Consider the following 24,325-nt stretch of genomic DNA (forward strand, 5'->3'; position numbering starts at 1 on the left):
TCAGGGATTACTATAGGGAAAAATTTTTTGGTATTAAAACTTACATAAAGTGTTCCTATCTCCAAATGCATGGCAAGAATAACACTTTTGGTGGTCTCTAATGTTTATGGACAGATTTCTCACCACTCATTGATTTAATGGAAAAGGAGAAATTAGCTATCTTCTAGACTAAACGTATTTCTCTCAGAACAAAACAACAATCCTAACCAAAAAAGAATTGTGACATTCAAAAAACAAAAACCTTTCTGGTTAACTGGATTTCTCTGTTCTAACATCAAATGTTATTAGTTTTGTTTGTTTGTAACCTAGCTCAAGTCTGTGCTGGGTAATAATGGTAAATAAATGCTGTTATTCAGCATTCTACCAGACCGGCTCTCGTGTTCCCCAGTTCTGTGGAACTAGGACGGGTTTCACAGTGAAGATCTGAGATGCCTGCCAACTCCAGACGCGCCGTTCTAGTCTCCCGCATAGTTTAGCGCTGAGTACAATGCGACGCATTCTAAAGTTTTGAACATTGATAATCCATGGAAGGTACATGGGTCAATACCTCAGGTCAAATGTGTGTTTACTCTGTTGACTGCTGTTTCACTTTAATTGTATGTCAGATAAATAAGCTATGAATACACATTTGTAGAAAAAGGTAGTATTTAAAAAATGTAGAAATTCTTTTAAAGTTTTACTTTTTTCTGTTGAAAACTTTATTGGTGTCTCCGGGATACCTTCTTGTGAGGACATTAATGGCATCCAACCTGAGGCTGTGAATTTTCGTGTTGAATATTTCTTAAAGGTCACCTGTCACAAAGCTTTGCCCTTGGTGTATTGTGTTCAAGTTGAAGGTTCTTAGAACACAAGAACCACATGTGCTCTGGCTTGGAAAATAGACTGGTGTTGACACATATGCCCAGGAGAAAGACTGAGAAAAGTTTAATGAGTTGAAATATGTTGAGAAACAATGAAATATTTGAAATACTCTAAAAATCCCCAGAGGGCATACGCATTGAAAACCCAAAATGCGAGCACAAATATTGTCTAAGGAGGAATAAAATGCTGGATCATATTTCAGACCAACCATGTTAGTCTTAACTGGTAGTTTCACATATGTATATATTTTAATATATACACTTTCTTTATCTCACATAGATGATATCTGAGGGTCAATTATGTGAATACCTGTGTATGTGTCATTAAGGAGTACAAAATTGTCCTCGCACAGCCAAATTGAAAGATTGAAACCTTTTTCTAATTATGTAAACATGATAGTTTCACTTTATTTTTTTGACTTGTAAATTTATTCTTAGGTCAATGGTTAATGATTTTGTTTTTAGTTCAGATTGCTGAATGTTCATAAAACCCTTTAGATTTAGCATTGTGAAAATAATGCCTTTATATTAAGAGCACTAAAATACATGGAAAGCACCCCGCATCATGCCCAACACATGAAGCATTTAATAAAGTTTATTCTCTTTAAATCAACATCTTAATTTTAGTCTTATTACCAAATAGGTAAGGACCATTAGTTGCCCATTTTTATACTACATTCTTCATTTTTTTCAATTTGTGTACTGTAGCTCATTTTAAGTAATACAGATGAGAATGAATCCCATCATTATACTGTCCCAACCAAACCAATACAAAGTGATTCCAACAGAAGTATTTTATTCTTCTCATTAAAACTGAACTAAGTGCAATCTTCCCATTCCCACAAAATTTTGTGGAAAAGTAATTTATATAAATATATGTGAAATGTTCTCATATATTTTGGATAAATTCTATGGTCATGAAGTTTTCTATTTTTCAAATGTTTATAAATACTGTTCATTTTTTAAAGTTTATAAATTTTAAATTAATGTTTCTGTATATTTTTTATTTTCAATAAAATAATATTTTAATCATGCTTGTTGCAGTTCGGTTTTTAGTTTGTTGAAGTTAAGTTTATGGAATGGCAAATGGCCCCACTTAGTTTTGAGATATAAAAAAAGGGTTTCAAGATTTTTAAAAAATCTGCACTTAGGTTAATTTTGCTTTATCAATTTCCTTGAAATTAAAATCTGTTTTTTAGAAGACTATAGGGAACCGTTCTGCGTGGTGTGGGGAATGTAGCCCAGCCCCTGATTGGGAAAACCAATGGGGAGTGAGGTCGGCACACAGGACCCACAACCACGGATAGGTTCTCCCGTGGGGAATCAGGCCTAGGCTGCATTGTACCTAGGCTGCTTTGAGACTTGCTTTTGCTAAAACTCCCTCCCCCTGAATTGAGGCAGCAAATGTTTACTGCATATCTTTAAAGTAACTTCCTAGAATCTATGCTAAACCTCCCAAGTATGGAGTGTAACCAGTTCAACCACTTTTCCCTTTGTATTTGCAAATATCCTTCTTTGATGTGATTAGCCACATCCTCTCCGGTTTTCTGTAAAAGGCAACCACCCAAAGTGAACCTGTATATAGTAAATGGAATGTGTCCAGAAAAGCAATAAAAGCTTGCCCAGGCGGGGGTCGGGGCCCTCTCTCTCACTCAGAGGGGCCATGATGCCCTTTTTTCTCCACAGGACTTCTGCAGTCCATGTGAATTTGTTCATCGCATCCACAACACACAGACCCTGTGGGCCGGGGTCCACATCAGAAGACAGCTCTCCATAAAACCGTCTCCTGTATAACTGACTTGACACCAGAAGAAACGATAAGAGAAACTATCTTATTTTTCAGTAATTTCATTGAATAAGATAGGAGCTCAAAGCAATCAGTGTAATGAAAATCCCCCTCAGTCAAGAGATTTAAGAGGAAAAGAAAGTATTATAAAAATATTTGGTAGCATTGCATTACATCAAAATTTACATTTGCAAACCGGATGCAAATTGCCTTCTGGCACTGGTGTAACTAAAGCTTCACTTCATATATAGACCACATCACCATGACTTTATCCATTTTCCCAGGTTTGATTTGGACTCAGGTATGAGAACAGCTCCTTCAGGTGCTTCCATGGAAATGGATTATACTAAAAGGTGTGTTTCATACCCATGTCCCATGCCCCCTCCTTCCCACCATTTTATACATGAAGAAACAAAGATAATATACAGTTCCCTAAATCACACAGTTACCCAGGGCCAGAATGAGGACAAATCCAAGCCTCCCAATACCCCCAACTAAATCCATGGAAGGTGGGTCTGTCTAAGGAGGGCACAGAAAGAGCACGCCTCTCCCAGCAGGGTTAGAACAACGATTCCCACCGGCAAGCTGTGTGTGCGGGTACCAAGCCTTTGGCACCCTGGGCTGCAGTGTACAGGAAGCCTCTAAGAGGCGAGCTGAGGTTACAAAGAGTCTTCAATTTTATAACAACGAGCCACATATTTTCCACAGCTGAAAGCTTCAACTGATTGCAAAACAAAACAAAACAAAAAGTCCTTTTGAGAGAGCTGACTACCTAAGGCACCCTTTTCCCACTTCAGTTACAAATCACGAAGTCCTTTCTTCTTGAGGGACAACTGAATCTCTATAAACACCGTTAGTGTAGGAGAAAACCTCTGAGTTAGAAGGCATTTTAGTTTTCATATGTAGAATCTCCTTGTGGCCAGGGCTGAGGTGGGGAGGATCTGCAGGCCAAGCCCTGCCAGCTGCGGGAGCTTATCTAGCCCTCGGAAGACAAGGCCTCACACCAGTTTTTACTCATGAGACCACGTGGGCCCCTCTCCCACCCAGTCCTGTGTGGCCCCAGCAACTACTTGACAGGGAGTGGAAGCAGATGGACAAGGTTGGTAGTGGAGAGAGAAAAGCCATCCTGAGTACCATGTTCCCACAATCCCCTCGCCCCCGCACTTTCTGCCTTCTGTGACCCAGCCAGCAACTCCTGACCGCTGGTGAACTGCACACAACTCAGCCCGGCCCCAAAGTTTGTAAACTGCTTTGTGAATGCTCTCCACAGGCACTCACCAACCAGAGAAACTGAACACAGGACTCTGGTTGTTTCATTTCCAGAGCGGCAACCTCTAGATCTCCCCTAGAATAAATCCCGGGTAATGATATGTGGCTTCTCCTTTACTTAGTTGTGCCTAACAAACACCCAGAAAATAAACTCAAGGAAATCTCGTAGCCTAACTCCAAAGAAGCAGGTTGTTTCATAGACCAGGAATGAGCAAAATAGCCCTCTAGCTCAGGTCTCCCTGCCTCTCAATCAGAGTTTGCCTTTGTTTTCACTGTTCACACTTCACCATATTACTAGAAGAGTTATAAAGAAAATATATTTGAATAAAAGAGATCTCTCTTCTCCTTGACTCAAGGAAATGTAAGGCTGTGTCAATGGACCAGCCTTGGTGAAAACAGACAAAGTAAATTCTTATGGGTAGAATTGAGTTTTATTTACTCTGGTTCCCTTACTTGAACTAAATTCCTTCTAAATAATCTTACATGCACAGAAAAAAGAGTAAAGCTTTCTACCAGTTTTGAGAGTCTGTTTTCAGGATCACAGGGTGTAAACATAAGTAAGGCAGTGAGTCAGTCTCTTCAGCAAGCGCTGAGACAGACGGACACCTCGGCAAAGGGAACATAAGCCACCAGGATGAGTTTACGTGGGCAGAGAGGACCACCAACAGCTGCAGCACCAGAATGACTCACTGTGCAAACCAAACTGGTTTAGAATCAAAAGGACTTAAGGAATTCGATGCAATTCAGATTACACACATCAATTCCACATTTTATGGGGAGGTGCCTGCTGATTGAAGATTAGCCCATAGCGAAAGGAAAAATAAAAGTGTGGAGGAACTGGTCAAACAAGATCGAGGTTGTATTACTTGTGTAGCCGCACAGTGTGGAGCAGCCGGGGCCAGGTGGAGCAGTGCCCACAACAGGAGCAAGGGATCTGCTTGAACAGGGTCGGCATAAATCACAGACCAACAGAGCAAAGATGAACCACTTCCACCAGACCCATCCATGTGTCCACGGTCCCCCAAAGGCCACAACTTCAGAATCGTGAACAAGACATAAAGGGCGAGATCTAAAATGTGTAGCCGAGCAGAAACACGTTCAATTTTGTTACCAAGCAGACAAGAAAATGAGCTTACTTCAAAGTCAGAGGTTCACTCACCCGACTTTCATTTCCCCCACTCAAGCAGCAGATGTCAGAAAATCACAAGCCAAGGCATGGAGTGTGCCTTCGCATCCCCACCCTATGAGATACACAGAGGAAATCCTACCAGTTCCAGGGCACCTTGAATATCTCCTCCAGGCACCTGCCTGCTAGTACTAAACTCAAGTGAGGAGAAGCTGCACGTTCCCTGCCTCCAGGTTCCTGGCGCTTTGTAAAAAAGCACTGTGTTTCCTCTGCTCGCCTTAGCTTTGATTCCATGGCCATTCGGGCGCTGAAATAGCGAGATGGCAGGCAGGCTAGGAAAGCATGTGGTGAGCTAGCCAGGGAAAGCTGTTTGTTATCAGACACTGAAGGACCATCAACCTCCCTTTGTTCAGCCTTTTAATGAACTTCAGGAGGAGCCTGGACCCAGAGAAACATATCTATAGACACATAAAGGACTTTATCTAGTGCAATGATATTTGGCCCTGGCTGCACGTGACTTTCATCTAAGGAGGCTTCTTGAGATTACCGGACCTGGGCCCCACCCTGGACCAGTTAAATACAAAAGCTGAAGGTTGGATACAGGCAACTATGTGTTAAAAGCTCCCCAGATGATTTTAATATGCAGCCAGGGTTGAGAACCACAGATCTATTCTAAGACCCCACCTGTTTATAAGTCACATCCTAACTTCAATGTTGTTTTTCAAAGAACTGCTGAAATATCACAGGCACAGATTCTGTGGTTATGGTTGTTTTCAGTTGATTGGGCAGAATTTGGCAACCTTGGAAATAAGGTACGTAATCCGTGTTGAGGACAAAAGTTGCCAACAGGAGAGTCAGCGGGGATGTGTCTGTCATTTAGGAATGGGCTTGGCCTCAGGTGATAGAACATTTGACTAATAGTGGCTTAAAGAGATAGGGCCTCATCTTGTCTCATACAGCAAGAAGTTTGGAAGTAGGCAATTTAGAGCTGGTGTGGCAGCTCAACAATCCCCAGAGGGACCCAGGCCTGCTCTTTTTTCTGCTCTGTAGAGAGGATTGCCGGTTTTAACAGCAATGATGAAAACATAAGACCCCCAGTTAAATTTTAATTTCAGACAAATAAATTTAGCAGAAGTATGTCCCATGGAATATTTGGAACATACTGACTCCATGTTTGATGTTCGCTGACAGCTTTCGAGCCCCGTCACTCCCTCTTTTCCTTCCTCCCCCAACCTGAGCAAGCTGACCAGAACAGCCGGGTGCTCTTGTCCTTGGTACCAGCCAGAAGTTCAAACCACAGAGAGCTGCAGCCCCGCAACTCAGCCCCACCCCTCATCACCACAAAACCTCAAGGCAGTCGCCCCACCCTGCTCTCTCAAAGCTTTTTTTGGATTTGCTGGGGAGCCTTCCCGGATATCCTCAGGAACTGACGAGATGAGTCACAAATCTCTCATACCCTCTTGGCTCATGTGTGATGTCAACAGTCTCCACGCCGGGACCAAAAGTGGGATGGGAGTCCATCCATTTCTGGGGATGACCCCAATAGGAGAGGTGACCACAACACTTAAACACTAAAAAAATTAATTGTCATCTATCTGAAATTTATATTGAACTGCACGCCCTATATTTTTACCTGGCAAACTATCTATGAGCCTTCCTCTTCACACCTGTCTCCTCTGAGTCACAGGTGGGCACTCCAACTTCACATCTCAAAGCCTTGTTCTAAGGCAGGAAGAGGCAAAAAAGTTTTCCTTCTGGTGAGACTTGGCTTTTTTATTCGGGAAGGGAAACTCTCCCCAGGTGCTTCTGGATGCATTTCATTATGTGAATGTGCTCGTGGGGGCATGCTTGCTGCAACAGAGCCCAAAAAATAGAGTGTTTTAACCTGTCATAACAGGAAGAACGAAGGATAGAATGGACTTTGGGAAAATAGGCCCACAGTACCTAGTGGAAAATTATCTGTTGCCTCATGTAATGGGTATAACATCTCTGACACACTGTAACAGAGCACACTGGGGCTCGTCCCCATGTCACCTTCATTCATGGCCCAACAATCAGTGTTGAAGGAAACAAGTTTTTATTTACAGAATTCCAGCCTCAGGGTGGGGGATGGTGGTGGCTGAGAACATTCCTGCCCAGAGCCCTGTTCTCCCATGGGACCCAGCACTTCCCTTGCTCCCCACCAGACTACAAACCAAAAATACAACCAAAACTTCCCCATACCCTTATCTGTCCTTAAGCCGGCTGCACAAACAGGCCTCCATCCCCTCTGGAACGCACACTTGTGGGTTTCAGAGTCACTGTCCTCTCACAGCAGCTCTCCCCTTCAGAATCTGGGGCATGTTGTCCTCGACCTCCATGTAGTGGTTCAAGGAAACGTGTGCTGTGTTACACCGGATCATGGTGGAGTCCAGGGAGGACCACATCCCAAAAGAATGACTTCTCTGAACGTCCTTCAGAGAAGCAGAAGTCTACGTTCCTGGTCATAGTTCAGTTCCAAAGCATCTCCCGGGAATCTGTGCCTGATTAGGCAGGTTCCCACTCAGCTCCCTCAGCTCTGTCCTTACACCCTTTCCTCAGTCCACATGGCTGCTTTTCTCACTACCCCAGGCCACATGGCAGAATCCTGGCTCCTAGCTGCATGGCTTCTGCCTTACACACCAGCCTTCATGGCCACCACCTCACTACAAACTGCGGTGCTGCTTGCTGCTTCCTCTCTCAGACCTCATGGCTGAATCCCCCTCCTTTGTGGCTCCTTCCTTACTACCCCTGGCTGCATGGTGGAATCATGACTCCCAGCCAGCATGGCTTCCACTCACTACTGACCTCACAGCCGACAGGGCAGCCCTTCTACACCCTTTCAGACCACCGGACTGCTACCCCTTCCCCAACTCCCTAACCACGGGCTGTGGGAATATTTTTGAGGACCCGCATTTTGCATCACATTTCACTACCATCACCAACCCATAAGCCAATTCCCCCCCCCCCCATCTGAATCTGGTAAGCCTTGGGGGTGGGAAATGGATGTATTAGATTGACCAAAAAGTCCATTTAGTTTTTTCCCATAAAATAAAAAGACACATTTTTCATTTTCATCAATAACTTTATTGATTTGGGTATTTTGAGTATGTCGACTATCTCCCGTGTGGTATAACATTGATTGTTCTCAAGTAATGTCTCAATTTGATTGCTATCGACTTCAATTGGTCTACCCTACCGTGGAACATCATCTAGCAAGAAAACTCCAGCATGAAACTTCGCAAACCACTTTCAACATATTCGATCAGTCACAGCACCTTCTCCATACACTGCACCGGTCTTTTTTGTGTGTTGCAGTTGCATTTTACCCTTTTTGAAATAATAAAGCATAATATTCCCAAAATGTTGCATATTTTCCTCCATCTTTAATATTAAAATGGCCACATAAAAATTCACCAATTTTGATGTTTGTTTTAAATGCATGCTGATATGACAACTGTCACAATACAATATAACGAAATTGTTTCAAATGAAGTTAAAGAAAACTAAGTGCCATCTTACAGAAGAAAGCAATGAAATTTTTGGCCAACCCAATAAATGTCTTCTGGGACCTGCACCTTTGACATCAACTGGAAGTTTGTTAGAAATACAGAGTCTGAGATCCCAATATGAACCTGCTGAATCAAAACCTATATTTTAACAAAATCCATAGACAACTGTATGCATATTAAAGTGTGAGAAGAACTGGCCCAGAAGAACACTGCTTCTCATATTCGGCAGCCATCATAGTAGCCCAAGGAGCCCTAAAAACTACTGCCCTAGACATTCTTGTTTAAGTGGACTGGGGTGCAGCCTTGGCATCAGGATTCTGGAAAGCTCCCTAGATGATTCTAATAAGCAGTGAAGTTTGAGAACCACTGGCCTAGAATAGATCTTCTCAGTTCTGGGTGAGAATCACTTGGGGTAATTTGTTTTAAAACCGCCAATGCCTGGGTCCCCCTCAGAGCAGTTAAAGCAGAATGGGAAGAGGGGTGAAAAGGTGGGGCCTGGACAATTGTATTTTCTAAGAGGTCTCAGATTACGCCAATGTGTGAGGACCAGGCCAGGGAAAGGGAAGGAAAAGCTAATGTCCTCTGGCCCAGGGATTTGTGGGAGGAGGGACAGTGGTATTAGATGGATTGAAGGTACCATTGAGACAGGAGGACCAGGTGGAGGGTTCTGCCAATGGCCGGGAGAGAAGTTGCTCCAATTCTTATTTCAGACTGCTGGAGGGGGTTACCTCACAAGCAGTTTCTGCCCTCGTCCAGAAAGTTGCCATAAGATAAACTCTGCATCATAGCATGAGTAAGCAGAGTGGTAAGGAGTGGGGACAGACAGAAGTGTGGATGGAGTTCCAGAGTTTTAACTTTCTCAGCTATTCTCAGTGCCCACGTGGTATGGACAAGATTCAGAAGTTCCCAAATGGGCTCAAGACAGGACTCAGGAAGAAGCTGAATGGATAGCCAGAAGCATTAACATGGAACCCACAATTCAAGGGGCAGAGTGACCTGCAGCCTCTGTTGCTGCCCCAGCCGGTGAGGCTAAGGGGCAAATGGAAGAGCCTAAGGGGTCTTACAGAGCCAGCAGGAGCTGGGACAAGATCACATCAGCCAGGAAGGGCCTCTGTGTCCTGGCCAAATCAGGAGAGACCAGCCCACACAGCCACCAACTTAGTGTGCAAATGCCAGCAGGTCAAGCAGCAACCAGGCTGATAAGAAATGTTGAAATGACCAAAGCTGCCAGGGGACACTTCCCTAATCCAAACAGCCCTCCCATTCACGTCACCACCTGAAGGTCACCTTGCCAGGGCTGATAGTCACGGCCTGCCTTGAGAGTCAACATCTGTTCTGATTGGTCTGCGTCTGTGCCAGATCAGCTGTTAGATGTTTTGAATGTCACCTCTGGATAAAGCCACCCCTCTCCCTTCTACACCCACATGCCAGTTTGGCAGAAACAGAGGGAGGGAAAGACAAACATCTGACAGACTACCCACTTCACCTATGGAAAATATTTTCATTCTGCACTGGACTAAAGTTGCCCCAGCCCTCCCAGCAAGCAGGAGCACAGGGGGGAAACAGGAGGGTTAAAAACAAAATGGAGTCGCTACAGGTTGATATACAACTAGCAGAAGTGTGAGGAAATGTTCATCCTTGCTGTCAATATAAAGATAATCTACTCTCTCCATTAAATATCTATCTATATGGATTTATAGTTCTCCATACATTTACTCAGGTATCTAGTTTTTTCTATTAATCTGATGCCAATCCCTAACATACTGTGTTTTTCTCTATCTATGTAAATAGGTAAAGGGACACATAGGAAATTGTGTGTAAGTCACATTGTTCTGGGAAATTATGATCTCTACCAAAAGGAAGGACTGAAGACTCCCTGAGGTTATACACCACAACCAGAGGAAAGATGGTCCCCCATCCTATGAGAAAGCAACGGTTCACCAGAATGCCAACAGGAGTGCTGTTACCAACTGAACAACCATCTCTGGAAAAAAAAGAAACTTCTGGATAAACCCACTACTTTCATTGTATTATTTATGAATAATTATGTTGCTTCCCTCTGTGCCAACCCTGTTCTAGGACCTAGCGATACAGCAGTGAACAAACCAGACCAAAATACCCGCCCTCACGCATGTTTACAGTTGCAGGAGGAAAGGGACAGACAGTATATACAGAAAAGGGAGACAGAGAATGTTCATGGCCATGGCGAGGGCACCGTTTTAAGTAGGGTGATCAGAGAAGTCTCTCACAAAGAGGGTGACATCTGAGCAAAGACCTGGAGGTGAGAAGAAAGCAAACCATGTAGGTGTGCAGAAGGAGGAGGCACGCAGATCCAATCCAGTGAGAGAATGTGGAACTGGTGGGAATGCTGGGACGAATACGGTATGCTGTGTTGAGGTGAGCTTGGGGCTTACCGCAGGCACTTTCACCTGGGAGTAGGGAGGGGAGGAAGAGGAGGCAGCCTGAGGGCTAAGACATGGAGCTGGAATTAGGATATTGTGGTGAATTTCTGCAACCCTGGGCTTCACAGCCATATAGTCAATAACACCCTATTCATCTTGGCACTATTGACTTTCTAGGCTGGATAATTCTTTGTTGTGGGAGATGTGTTGTGCATTGTAGAACATTTAGCAGCATTACTAGCCTCTACCTACTAGATACCAGTAGCACTGCCCCTCACCAGTGGCAACAGTCAAAATGCCAGTCTGAACTGGTTTTGTTTGTTTGTTTGTTTGTTGTTGCCACCCCATTTGGAAGTGGAATGGAGCCAGCCTGGCCTCCGGTGAGATTTGATTCTTATACTTTCTTTCCCTCCAGCTAGCCAGGTGTGGGAGCTCTGGAGGAAAAGAGAGGCTGAAACGCTCATCTGGAGTTGGACTCTAGGCAGGTGGGAGGGGCTGGTTGGTATCCAGTCTCTCTATCTGCTGCCAAACATGGGGGCAGTCGAGACTACTCATCACACCCTGCGTCTCACTAAAGGGGCACAAGGGCACGTGAAAAAGAGGACATGTAAACCAGAACCAAGGGCCAGCCCTGACAATAGAAAGCAGGGAGGGAGATGGCTCGGAGCATGCAAAGGGCCTGGATGGATATGCACACTGGGGAATGGCCCACATGACTGGCCATGATTAAATCCTTATTGGGTTTCCCTTAAGATATTGATAAGCTGCTGATGAATACCTTATATTGTGAGTGGCCCAGCAGAGACTTTTCCAGATTCAGAAACTTTGTTCAATACAGGGGTTATCCCTTTGGAAGACATGTGAAAATATGCTTAACATCACTAGCCATCAGAGATGGAAATTAAAACCACCATGAGACATCACCTCACACCTGTCAGAATGGCCATCATTATAAATCAACAAACAACAAGTGTTGGAGAGGATGTGGAGGAAAGGGAACCCTAGTGCACTATTGGTGGGAATATAGACCAGTGCAGCCACTGTGGAAAACAGTATGGAATTTCCTTAAAAAAAAACATTAAAAATGAAACTGTCTTGACTCAGTGATTCCATTGCTGGGAATATACCCTAAGAATCCAGAATCACCAGTTCAGAACAATTTAAGTACCTCTATGCTCATAGCAGTGCTATTTACAATAACCAAGTGGTGAAGACAGCCTATATGCCCATCGGTAGATGAAGGGATTAAAAAATTATGGCCCTGGCTGGTGTGGCTCAGTGGATTGAGTGCCGGTCTACAAACCAAAGGTTCACCAGTTCAATTCCCAGTCAGGACACATGCCTGGGTTGTTAGCCAGGTCTCCAGTAGGAGGCATGCAAAAGGCAACCACACATTGATGTTTCTCTCCCTCTCTTTCTCCTTTCCTTCCCTTTCTCTCTAAAAATAAATAAATAAAAAATTAAAAATAATAATAAAAAACTGATGGTACATTTATACAATGAAATACTATGCAGCAGAAAGAAAGAATTCCTACCTTTTGTGACAGCATGGTTGGAACTGGAGACTATTATGTTGGGTGAAATAAGCCAACTGCTAAAAGACAAATACCATATGATCTTACCTATAAGAGGAATCTAATGAACAAAATAAACTAACGAGCAAAACAAAACCAGAGACATGGAAACATGGAACAGACTGAGAACTGCCAGGAGGGAGGGGTGAGGGAGGGAATGGCGGAAAGAAGGGGAAGGGATTAGCCAAAGAACATGTATGAATGACCCATGGACATGGACAACAGTGTGGGGAATGACTGTGGGAGTGGGGTCGGGGGTGGGATGGGTGGAAGAAGGCAAAGGGGAAAAATTGGGACAACTGTAACAGAATAACAGTAATTTAAAAATATCCATCAAGAGTGGAATAGATCATCTGTAGTATAATTATATAGTGGAAGACTATGCAGAGGTGAGACTGAATGGAGTATAACTAACTACAGACAACATGAATGCATCAAGCAAGCATTAAGCGAAGGAAGCCAGGCACCAAAGACAATACCATAGGATTCCATTTACAGAAATTTCAAAAATAGCCCATACTAATTCATGGTCTTGGAAATCAGAATATTGACTGCTATTGGGTTAACAACTTGAATAGGGAATGAGAATGGATTGTGAAATTCTGGAATGTTACATTTCTTGATCTAGTGCTAGTTATACAGATGTATGCACTTTGTGAAAATTGAGCTATATACACATGATTTGCATACTTTACATATGTGAGCAAAGGGTCAATGGCAGGCCTGAACTGTTTTTCTCCCAGACCTAGACTTACCCGTCTGAGAGGATTTTAGGTTTGCCTTCATCCAGCACGAGTCCTTCGGATATGTCCCAAGTTGAGGGGCATCTGGAATGTTGGGTACCAGGGCCAGACATGTGTTTTGTACTCTGTGAAACTTCTGATCTGTGGAACAGCACATGGGTTGGGAGGCCCATGAACTTCAGGCCTACATGGCAGCAAGGAACCAAGGGGAGAGCTTCTTTGCATCAAGATGAACACCACGCACCATGGTCTCACAACCAGCAATCATACGCTCTCCCTTGGCAGATGAGGAGGGGCCCAGGCATTTATGCACATGGAGAACTGGCAGGCTTCCATGGGAACTGAAGGGCTGTGTGTACTCTTTGTACTGTCCTGGATCCATCGAAAAAGCTAAACTTAGTGCTGGATTAATTAAACTCTATTGTGTCTTGTGAGTTTGATGGCCACTCAGAAATGTTACCAGTGCACTAGTGGGACCATGTACGGGCCTTCAAATTTACTAAAGAAAATGTTTCCTTTGACTATTCTTGCCAAATGGCTATCTACACTGATCATCTCTTCTGCTTGACCTCCAAATTCGTTCTGTTTTTCTGAGCTTCCCTGTCTCCTTTGCCTTCCCGTCTCCTGATAAGGGCTCTCACCTGCAACCAGCCTTCAAACTTCCTGTCCATTTCTTATGCAGAACTATTAAATGATTGCACTATTTCATCCTAAACTAGTTTAGCTACTCACAGAGAGTTCATATCAATGACTAATATGAAGACTGGTCAAAAAAACATAGTTCTCCCCCAGGAGCTTTGTGACTACTTCTCGAGGAAAATTTTTCTTTTGCTACACAGTGAATGCTGAATCTCTGTCCGTAGACATCCAAATCCACACATTATCTGAGTCTCAGTTACCTACATGATTCCTGTTCTTAATTTGTTGTCTCAAACTTCCCTGAGTGTTAAAAGGAATAGAATTTACCTACCGCCACCAATACAGGCTCTTAGAAGTCCCAGCTGCTGCCACACGACCTCCAGAATAATTCGTCTCTGAGCTGCTCTGTGCTGTCCCCCTGCATTGGATCAATAGTGATGGCAGGTGCTCTACAGTCAGTTTCAGCATTTCAGTGTTTGGGTTTTTTTTTCCTTTGGGGGGCCAGATTGAGTTCTCCTAAACTTAGTAAAATCTGAGAAAGACACCTTACTGCATATATTGTTACTACTTTATTTCCTGTTATAACATTAACCTTTCTTCCCTCAGCTTTTGCTGCTTGATAGTCTCATGCCCTCTTGAGCTAGACTTTCAAATTATTTTACTTGAGCTACAGGCATAGTAATAGGGGTCCTCTGTCTTCCCTCCCCATAGGAGGAGCCATAAGGAAAAGGGGTGTGATCATCTCAGACACAGCCGAGTATCTCAGACAAACATTTCTGAGGCCACCACCTGAATTATCAAGGCTCTTCTGGTACCTGGTGCTGCTCATTATTTCAATGCATATTTATTGAGTACTATTGACATGCAAAGATATTGTTCTTAGAGTGGGAAAATGATTAAAAAATCACAACTTCTGAGAGCCAGCAACTTAGACTCTAAAGAGAATTACAGAACACGTTCCCTCAGAACCATGATGTGGGGCAGGACAGTGTGTGAGCAATGAATGGACTCCAGTTGTCAGACCTCACGGCGACGCCACGTGCGCTTCCTGCCGTGCCCTTCTTCCCGGAGTGCTTTTGGGGTGCTCAGAATGATAAAGATCAACTTCCAATCATTCCTACAAACAGTGCCTGAGAAATTAAGATTGAATTATGATACTGCCTACTTCATCTTGAATTCAAACCCCTGGATTTCAGAAATAAAAGTGTGGTAATGTAACATTTGGTTTTCTTGTATTTGCCTCCATCTTGTTCTCATGGAAAGACCAAGTCATCTTCTGGAAAGAGGTAGGAGGTACGTTTTATGACAAAATAAGGCTTTTTAACTTGTCCAACTTCACAGGGACACAGTGTAACATCTTAGTATTGAAATTCAGGCTCTGAATGGCCCCTGACAATGGGCATTACTGGAAATGGAAATGTCACCAGGACCTGCCCAAAGAAGAACTTTGGTTGCCTCCTACCACAGTGTTTGCAACTGGAATACAAAAAAAATGGTCTCGAAAAGTATAAGATATGTACAAAAACCATATATTAAATAACAAAGGGAAGACTATACAAGACAGCTCCAGAACGCCCACACTCCTGTGGTGTGTACAGCTGCCTCTTCTGTAAAAATCTGGATGGCTCAAAAGCATGAGGTTTCACAGGGCGGGCTCCTAATTCCATGAGCTGGCCGAATTTAATTCCATCCTCTGTGCACGGACGCCTGAAGTCAAGAATGCTCCTCCTCTTCAGGAAATCAGCATCTCAGCCCTGTAAAGAATGACATTTCCACGGACTCTCAGGGGTTCTCAGGGCTATTCTTATACATGCCATGGAGCATTTTTCCATCTTCACATATGGGCCATGAAGAATGTTACAGAAAAATAAGACTTTAGAAGTCCCTCTCAAACACATGCTTAAAGTTTAAAAAGTTTGGAAAGCCTGTGACGTTGGCAATGTTTCCAAGAGACAGCAACCCTGAAGGAAGGGATTCACCATCAGTGGCCCCACACAACAGTTCCTTCTGGGACAATTTTGCAACATGATCCTCTGGGTTGACACTGTGCTCAAGTCACCAAGTTTCTGCAATCTCTGTGAGAACCTTCAGCAGCTCAGCAAACGTAGGGCGGCCTTTAGGTTTCTGGAAAAGAGAAGCAGAGGTGGACAGCTCAGCTTAAGACTCACTCGGACATAAGCTGTGGAACTTGCCCACAGCGATCCAGGCTGGTTCTCCACAACTGGAAGAAAAAGACAATGTGGCCGACACACAGGGCATGACTGGCAGTGGAGCGAGGTATGAGTGTGAAAAGGTAAGAGGAGAGAGTTTTACAAAGATAAAAATGGCTAGAGCTGTAAACACTAGCCATGTGTGGCTATTTAAATTTCAGTTCATTAAAATTAAGCACATTTAAAAATTCAGTTTGCAGTTACATCAGCCCCTTTTCAAGTCTACACTGGCCGGGTGTGGCTACTGCCTTGGACAGCAGGGACATGGCCCATTTCCATCGCCACAGCTCTGGGACAGCACTGCCCCAGATCTGTTTGGACAACCTGATCTGCATGAGGCAAAGGGAGAGCTGGGGAAGAGGGGGCATCAAGAGCACCAGGCTCTGGAGCACAGTCCTGGTTATTGACTACACCTGATCCCCTGTGGCAAGAAGGATTTCGGTTAAAAAGCAAAAGCCATGTTTTCATGAAGGACTTCAGAGCACAAGCTGCTCTGCCTTAAGGCTCAGGCAATGAAGTCCCCGGCCAGGGCCAAGGGTTGGAGCATTTTCTTATTGCACAGAGCGATGTGGGTTAGCTTTGGCTCCGTGAGGAAGAACAGATGACCCTGTTGGCCTCTTTGAAAACCGTGGCAAACAGAACTACTTGTGCAGCCACATTCCCACAAAGGTCCTGTGTGGCAGGGTTAGTGGGGAGACACCACCCTTTGCATCTAATAAAAAAAAAGAACTAAAGAATATGTAAGCACAGGTGAGAATTCTCCTTGAGACTCCAGGAGCGTTTTGCAGGGCCTGAACTTCTGCAGTTAATAGAGACTATGAGATGTGTGTATCAACGCCATTGTAGTCATGTTGGGCTTTTAGATTACATTAAAAGTCGTAGGCAAAATCTGATTTTGCAAACAAGTAAATCAACATAACCAAAACACTGTTTTAATCCATGTCCCAACTGTAATTTGAGACTGATGTCATCTGGTTGGTCCTCCCTGCCCCTTCCCTGTCTTCTCTCCACAAAATATAAAATCTCAGTAAGTATTTTATTGCATGCACACATATATGTATATCACTTCATATACAACATATATTCCTGAGGTATTTACAATGTTAATGCAAAGATTAACATTGTTCTTTGCAAAGATTCCTTAATGCTCTTAAGACAACTATTTGCTACTAACAGCTTTCAGGATTCCTTGCAAAACAGTTAGTCATATGTAAAATATTTTCACACGCCAGGCATCTTTGTACAATTAATACTTCTCTAGAATGTGAACAACCACATCACTCTTGAATATTGAATTTTCCAGCATTTGTGGATTGGGAATTGAGTGATTTCTTTTTCAGCTGGGAGGAAACTCCTCACCCCACTGTGGTTTTTCTGGGCTGAAACTGTCAGCTGGAAAGAGAGAGGACAGGTCCAAGTCACAGGGGAGTCTGATACAAAGGGAAGGCTGTGCTGAATCAATGCCCAGAAAGGACAGGAGCGACACACAACCCCGCCAGCTTTATTTTCAAGCTTGGCATTTCAAGAAAAAGAGGAACTGGGCTCCCGAGAGATAATTTCCTGAGTAGAAGTTCTTGGCACACTTGCTGCCTTCATTTCTGCTCTCGTTTAATCTCTCTATCAGGAGTCATGAATGCCACAGGAGAGATGAAACCCATTACTTTTGGAAAAACAAGACAAATTAGAGTGGAGCAAATAAAAATACCATCATTCCCTTTCAATATGGAAGTTTAAAAACCTGATTCTGCCTTCAGTTTCCACCCACCAGTTCTTAACGGTGTAGAACATCTATCACCAAGGCTTTACTGACAGGAGTAGCTGCAGGAACCAATCTTGGAAAGACAGGACTTGGAAAAGACCCTGAATTTCTCAGATGAGAGGCCACTATTAGAAGCAAAACAGATTGATGACTCTGTAGTGGGAGTTTCAGATAGAAACAGCACTTCCGGCTCTCAGGGGACATGACCGAGAAACAGACACTTTTCCTGCCTTGATGGATACTCAGGTCTGCTCTCAGATGCTGGGACTCCCAACCTTCACCGGACACTCACCTCATGCCAGCAGCTGTACATGACTTCATAGATGGACATCGGTGCCAGGCGAGGGCGGTACAGCCTGAAGCCTTTAGAAATAGCTTCCACAACTTGCAAATTTGACTTATTTTCAAAAGGCATTTTTCCTTCTGTAAAAACTTCCCACATCAAAACTCCTGCAAATGTAATGCATAAAAACCAGAGGTGAGAGAGAAATGGTCACTTGGAACTGAAAGACCTGTTTCAAACTATATGGCATTGTCTTCCCCTTCCAGCCTTTGAGCTGTAATCACCTGGAATGAGAGCAGTTCCCCCACAAAGAGCACTGTGTGCAGCTTAGTTTCTGGACAGGCCTGGAATCTGAAAGCATTCCAAGTGAAAACAATGCCTTTCCTTTCCCATTGTCCTTGTCTGCCTCCCCATTGGAAGAAAACACTGCCAGCATTCTCATTTCTAAGTATTCTCGTGTCCCCACACCCTGAAATCAATACAACTTTTTGCCATCCACAGAAAATGACACAACTGTCTGAGGCTCTGCTGCCAGCTGGAGCCGAGAATTTAGCAGCCAGCTGACGGCTTGCCTCCCCCTGCCCCGGTGGAGGTTAACTGCTGGGTTGAGCCCAGAGCACCTAGAAGGGCTCTGTAGGTGTTCAGTAACCACTGACTGATTAACTGATTAACTCATGAAACTTCTTCAAGGCTCCCAATCTGACTTCATTTAATTATTCACTTATACCAAATCTGTATTAGGTATTGACTAGAGGCCAGGCCTGTGCTAGAGTCAGAGGATCCTTAAGAACAAGACCAGTCCCTGTGTTCAAGACCCTCACTACCCAAGGTGGGGTTGAGGGGGAAAGAGACAAGTAGTCAGATAAAAGCCAAGGAGTTCTAATTGTTCTGCAACCACTTGATGAGGCCATTGGATTGCTATTCATTGGTCTCACAACTTAACTGCTCTCCAGCAGAGCATAAAAAGTCACCTGCCGAGACTATCATGTGTCAGCAGAGAGCTAATGAGATCGATGATACCAGTGTAACCTTATTGTGACAAAAAAATTTACACCCTTCCGAGGGAACAGCTGCCCCTCCAAACCCAAAAAGCCATCCAGGAATGTCTGAGTGAAAGAGAATAGATAGATTATCACACATTTGTTGCCACTTTTAAAATATCAGTTAAAAGAACAAACTCCGTTGGATGTTGATCTACTGCGTCTCTCAGTGGAGAACGCCAGTTGACAGTGCAAAAGCAATTGACAGATCCCAAGGAGGCCTGTGTCTAAATTCCACAAAACCTGAAGGCAATGAGGTAAATTAGGTGATGGTGCTCAGTAGTTAGACAATGAATTTGTTAATTATGCGTACACTCAAAATTCAATGACACCATAAGATCAATTTTCCTTGCAAGTCCCTGTGGTGTGGAAATGTTGGCTGAGTCTGTTTTCCAGATCAGTAGAATTTATGCTCTGTTATGGTTTAATAGCAGGTGCTCAATGGGGAAGGAAAAGATCTGAAAGGTAGACTTCTGTGAGAAAGTGAAGGATACTGGTTGTCAAAGACAGCCTGGAGTCAAAGACAGCCTGGATGTGTTTAGAATATTTAAGGCAGGAAAGCACAGTAATGGAAAAAAATACAATAATTTTTTTTAAAAAAGAAGACCTTAAAAAAATGTGACATCATATCAAGACATCAAAGTTCAAAGAGATTGGCCTATTTTAGGAACTCAAGTCCCAGTAAAAGAACATCAAATTCACTCACCAAATGACCAGACATCCGATTTGCTGCTGTACTTGTTGAAATGGAAAACTTCGGGAGGGGACCACTTGACTGGGAACTTGGCTCCAGAAGAACTGATGTATTCATCGTCCAAAACGTACCTACAGTGATCAGATTTCAAAGCACATTGTGTTTTATGTTACCTCCCAGTTTGGCTTAATTCAAATCTCTTCAGTTAACTCCACTCTGGAAGACAGAGTGTTTTAGTGAAGAAAGGTTCTGTATACCTTCTTTTTTGCTTCTAAAGTGGGAAAGTAGCCCTTACAGGGTTTCCTTTCCAAACCGAGCCTCAATTGTGTTTATTGTATTTGGGCCTCAGAAAACCATGGCAATTCTTTAGTCCAAAATATACCCTACTGATCATGCTAATTACAACAAGATCTGCAAAGAACCATGCTGGATGGCCTAATACCCAAAGTTATAAAAAGGAAATAAAAAGTGAATATATAATAGAAAAGGTGCAGTTCAAAGCTGAATGTTTTATATTCTTTCTGCATATTTTGGAGGCAGAGAAGGGGGAAATAAAAGTATTTAAACATAATTTATTTGATGTGGAAAATTCCTGATGCATTAAAATGACCCTATATGGAAAGAAATCAGTGGTGGCTACTATCTCCTTTAAAAAATTTTAAATTAAACCCTCTCTTTTTTTTGAGAATTGTTTGCAGAAATGTCCAGGGATAAGTATCTGAGAGAAGAGATGATAGCTAACTTGTGCTGTGTAACACCTTGAGTATGCAGTATAGTACTTTTAAATTTATCTGTTAATGTTTCCCCACATTTCACGTCTTTTTTCACACATTCTACCTCACCTCATCTTTAAGCCCTTTATTGAGCCAGAAATCATCCTATGAAGGGGAAAGAATGAAACATAGAAAACAAAAGGGAAGAGAGCCATTTTTCATATTTTGTATTTCAAAAGACCAGGCTTTCCAGAGAAGAGAAGGATGGAATTATCAACAAGATATTCTGGAGAGTGGCTACTGGAAAAGAGCGAGGCTTCCCCACCACCACCACCTCCACCACCTGTCCCTCTAGAAAGAGGTTCCTTGAGCTGGGAAGTAGGTGATAGGGGGGAAAGGGAAGGAGTATTAGCCACCAGTGGATGGCTGAGGTGGGGTCCTCACTCTCCGTGAGCTGTCCTGGTCACATGGTGGAGAAAGAAGGCCCCGCTTCCCCCCAAGAGGTTAGTGGGACTTAAGAGCAAACCAGAGCCTGTGCCTTATTTCCCAGGAAAGGCAGAAAATTGTAAACAAAAAGCTCTGGGTGTGCCTAGGGAAAGGGGGCCTTGGATAGAGTTTTCCAATCACAGAGAATGTCAAAATACAAAGGAACCTTGCAGGCAGAAACTCGGGCTGAGTCAGGGGCCACCCGTGTGGATGGCCCGCCAAGCACAGAACAGGAGGGTGGCGGCTGCAAGGAAGCCAGGGACAAGGGGCCATAGACAGTAACAAGGACCAGACAGGCCATCTCCCTCCCAGCCCTATGGCCCCAAGAAACACACAGAACTGGGGTTTGGGCCCTAAAGAGAATCAAGGGGAAACCCTGAATTAACTGGGTTTAAATTTCTAGCAACCTGAGGGAAAGGGAACTCAAAATATAAACTGTAAGGAGTTATAAAAAATAAGGTTAGATGCATATATATCAGAAAAGCTTTTTTCTTAATCTTACCTATATAATGAGTGGACTGAGAAATTACTTTTAAGTTTAAGATATGCCACACTCTCATTCTCGATGCTATGGAAGAAGATCAGAATAGCCCACAGCAGCTGCTTACCTCACAGCTAAAAGTGGTGCACACCCTAAAACTCAAAGTGGGTCAGTAGGCCATACAACCACATGATCAGAGAAAAACAAGCAAAGCCAATGTCATCTTTCAGTTCGTCAATAGACAGATGCAAGATTCTCTCTTATGAGTAAGCAACAATGAAAAAATATATCATGTACCTCGTCATTCCAAAGTCCGAAATTTTTACTACACTTGTGGAACTGACCAAACAATTCCTCGCCGCCTATGGAAAGAAGAAAAGAACCCAAGTTTGAATGAGATTTCCTTTCAAGAGTGTCTTCTACTTTCCTGTTCCCTCATTTACTTGGGCCCCCACACCACGCCTCTGTGTGGGCAGCCGGGTTATTTCTATGGTGACGCCAGTCAGTGATACACGATTCAAGATGTCTGCCTTCACAAGGTAGATTTTAATGATTCTTTAAAAAAAGAAGAAAAAAGTGAAAAGAAATTATAGCACTTTTCCTTTTTAAGATTTTTAATCTTTCTCATAAAGTATCCTCAATAAATATTAACTCAATCTTAATGAGGACTCAAGAGATGATAAACTATGAATCTTGATATAAAAAACAATGTGTATTTTTAAATTTATTCTAAATAAAAAGAAGGTCCAATATACATGACAAATAAAGGATAGTCATTATATATCTTTGAGACCTACAATTGCTAATGAAAAGCAAGAAACTGTGTTTTAAAACTTATAGATCATTGAATATAACTAGTCACAATGATACTGTTAAATTTCTTAAAATTACCACAGTCAACTAAATACAGTACTTTATAACAGACAGACAATCTATTTGATACCAACCAATCCATATTCAGGCAACCTAATTAAGAAAACTATTGTTCTGGTTAGTTAGACTCATATAGGTCAATGGTTTGATAGAAATTTTTCTTTTCCGCAAATCTGTGGTGTACTTAGTCCAAAAATAAAAGCAAGGATCCTGAAACTGCAGGTCAGAAGGAGCCAGCTGGGCAGATGTCAACGAGGTTGGCAGTGGTCTCAAAGCCAGACCAGAAGGCAGGCAGGCCCTTGACAGGGAAAGACTCCTTGTGGGCTCAGATATTTTAAATGGCACGTAAGTGGTAAAACAGAACATAAAAGGAAACAATGACGGAAGAAACCGAGGACAGGAGAGTCTGCAAGAAGCCACCTGGAGCAAATCAAAACTGTCACCTGAGTTTCGAATTCTAACCCTCATCAGGAAAGGCAAACCTGCAGGGACCAGGAAAGTGAGCTAGGTAGATTAACGTGGTATCTATCCGCCCCAAAATCTGCTCGGTAGCTGCTACATGCTGAACCCTGGGGAAAACGCCGTGAGGGATGCAAGAGAGTGGTCTCTCTGTGTCATAGCAATGGTTAGCATTGCTGAGCTTTCCTATGTGCCGGCACTATTTTAAGTGCTTACGCATATTAATTCACGTAATCCTCCCAACAAGCCCGCATGAGGGAGGTGCTATAATTAGTACAACTTTTCTAGTTAACTAGCTTTCTTAGCTAGCTTTCTTACTAGCTTTCTTAGCTAGAGGCTGGATTTCAACCCAGGGAGTATAGCTCTAAGGCAATGGTTCTTAATCTTCACTGCACAGCGGACCCTCCAGGAAATTTTTCAAAAGCTATTGATGGCTGGATTCCACTTCCAGAGATCCTGGTTTAGTTGGTCTGGGTTATGATCTGGATATTGTGATGTTTTAAAAACTCCTAGAGCTTGATCGCAAGGAGTTTAGAGTCCAGCATTTGTGTAAACAATATAAACAATTAGGAAATAGAAAAAATAAATGCCATGAGAGTTCTAAGTGATGTGTAGGGCAAGCAATGGTGCACTGGGGCCAGTGAAATTATGCCTCTTCTCTTTTTTTTAAATTTTATTTTAATTGTTGTTCATGTACAGTTTTCTGTCTTTTACTCCCATCCCTCCCCACCCCCCCATCCCTACCCACCTCCCTTCCATTTCCACCCCTTCCAGATTTTGTCCATGTGTCTTTCATATTTGTTCCCATAAACCCTCTTTTCTCTCCACAATATTCCTGCCTGAACGGTGAAAAATATGGTTGTTCTGGTCACGGGAGACGGAAGACAGGATTACCTTGGGTGACCGTATCAGGGATTTCTCATAGAATTCTCATTGGACTCAGAAATGGGACATGGAGGGGCATAGAAGGAATAGTGTGAATACCACAAATAAATATGAAATAGATGGAAAATGGTTTTCAAGGGGAGGAAGCAACGCAGGAGAGCAGAGCTATAAGCATGTGGAAGAAGACTAGGCTTGGCTCTTAATATTTTTCCTTTGGCAGGGCAGCTCTGAACATGACGGAACAGAAGGATTTAGCATTTCTAGTGCCTCTCACTCATGCCAATAATGCCGCTGCGATCCTGTCAGAACCAAACCACCTCCACATGGGGCAGATTCACCCCGGGTGCGACCACTGGAGCTTCTTCTTGTCTGTCGTTTCTCTAGTGCCTGGAAGAGCACTGGGCACTTACTAGGCACTCGATACTTATTGTATTTGATTATAGGAAGGAAGGAAAGAAGGGAGGAAGGAAGGAAGGAAGGAAGGAAGGAAGGAAGGAAGGAAGGAAGGAAGGA

The 24,325-nt window shown here is 43.2% G+C and overlaps 1 protein-coding gene across 3 annotated transcripts in view; it reads right to left on the minus strand.

Annotated features, from left to right (window-relative positions):
* Nucleotides 1–15,442: 15,442 nt before the first annotated feature.
* TXK (TXK tyrosine kinase) overlaps nt 15,443–24,325 on the minus strand; it is a 54,657-nt gene continuing 45,774 nt past the window's right edge. For all 3 annotated transcript variants that reach the window (XM_045834413.1, XM_045834415.1, XM_045834414.1), the window contains 4 exons: nt 21,893–21,957; nt 19,928–20,046; nt 18,191–18,348; nt 15,443–16,053 (listed from right to left, as the gene is read on the minus strand). In XM_045834413.1, coding sequence (XP_045690369.1) covers nt 15,985–16,053; nt 18,191–18,348; nt 19,928–20,046; nt 21,893–21,957 — 411 coding nt within the window. In that variant the 3' untranslated portion in view covers nt 15,443–15,984. The remainder of the gene's footprint in view (nt 16,054–18,190; nt 18,349–19,927; nt 20,047–21,892; nt 21,958–24,325) is intronic.

Source organism: Phyllostomus hastatus, unplaced genomic scaffold (assembly GCF_019186645.2).
Source record: "Phyllostomus hastatus isolate PE091 unplaced genomic scaffold, TTU_PhHast_1.1 phas_contig_196, whole genome shotgun sequence".
NCBI lineage: Eukaryota > Metazoa > Chordata > Mammalia > Chiroptera > Phyllostomidae > Phyllostomus > Phyllostomus hastatus.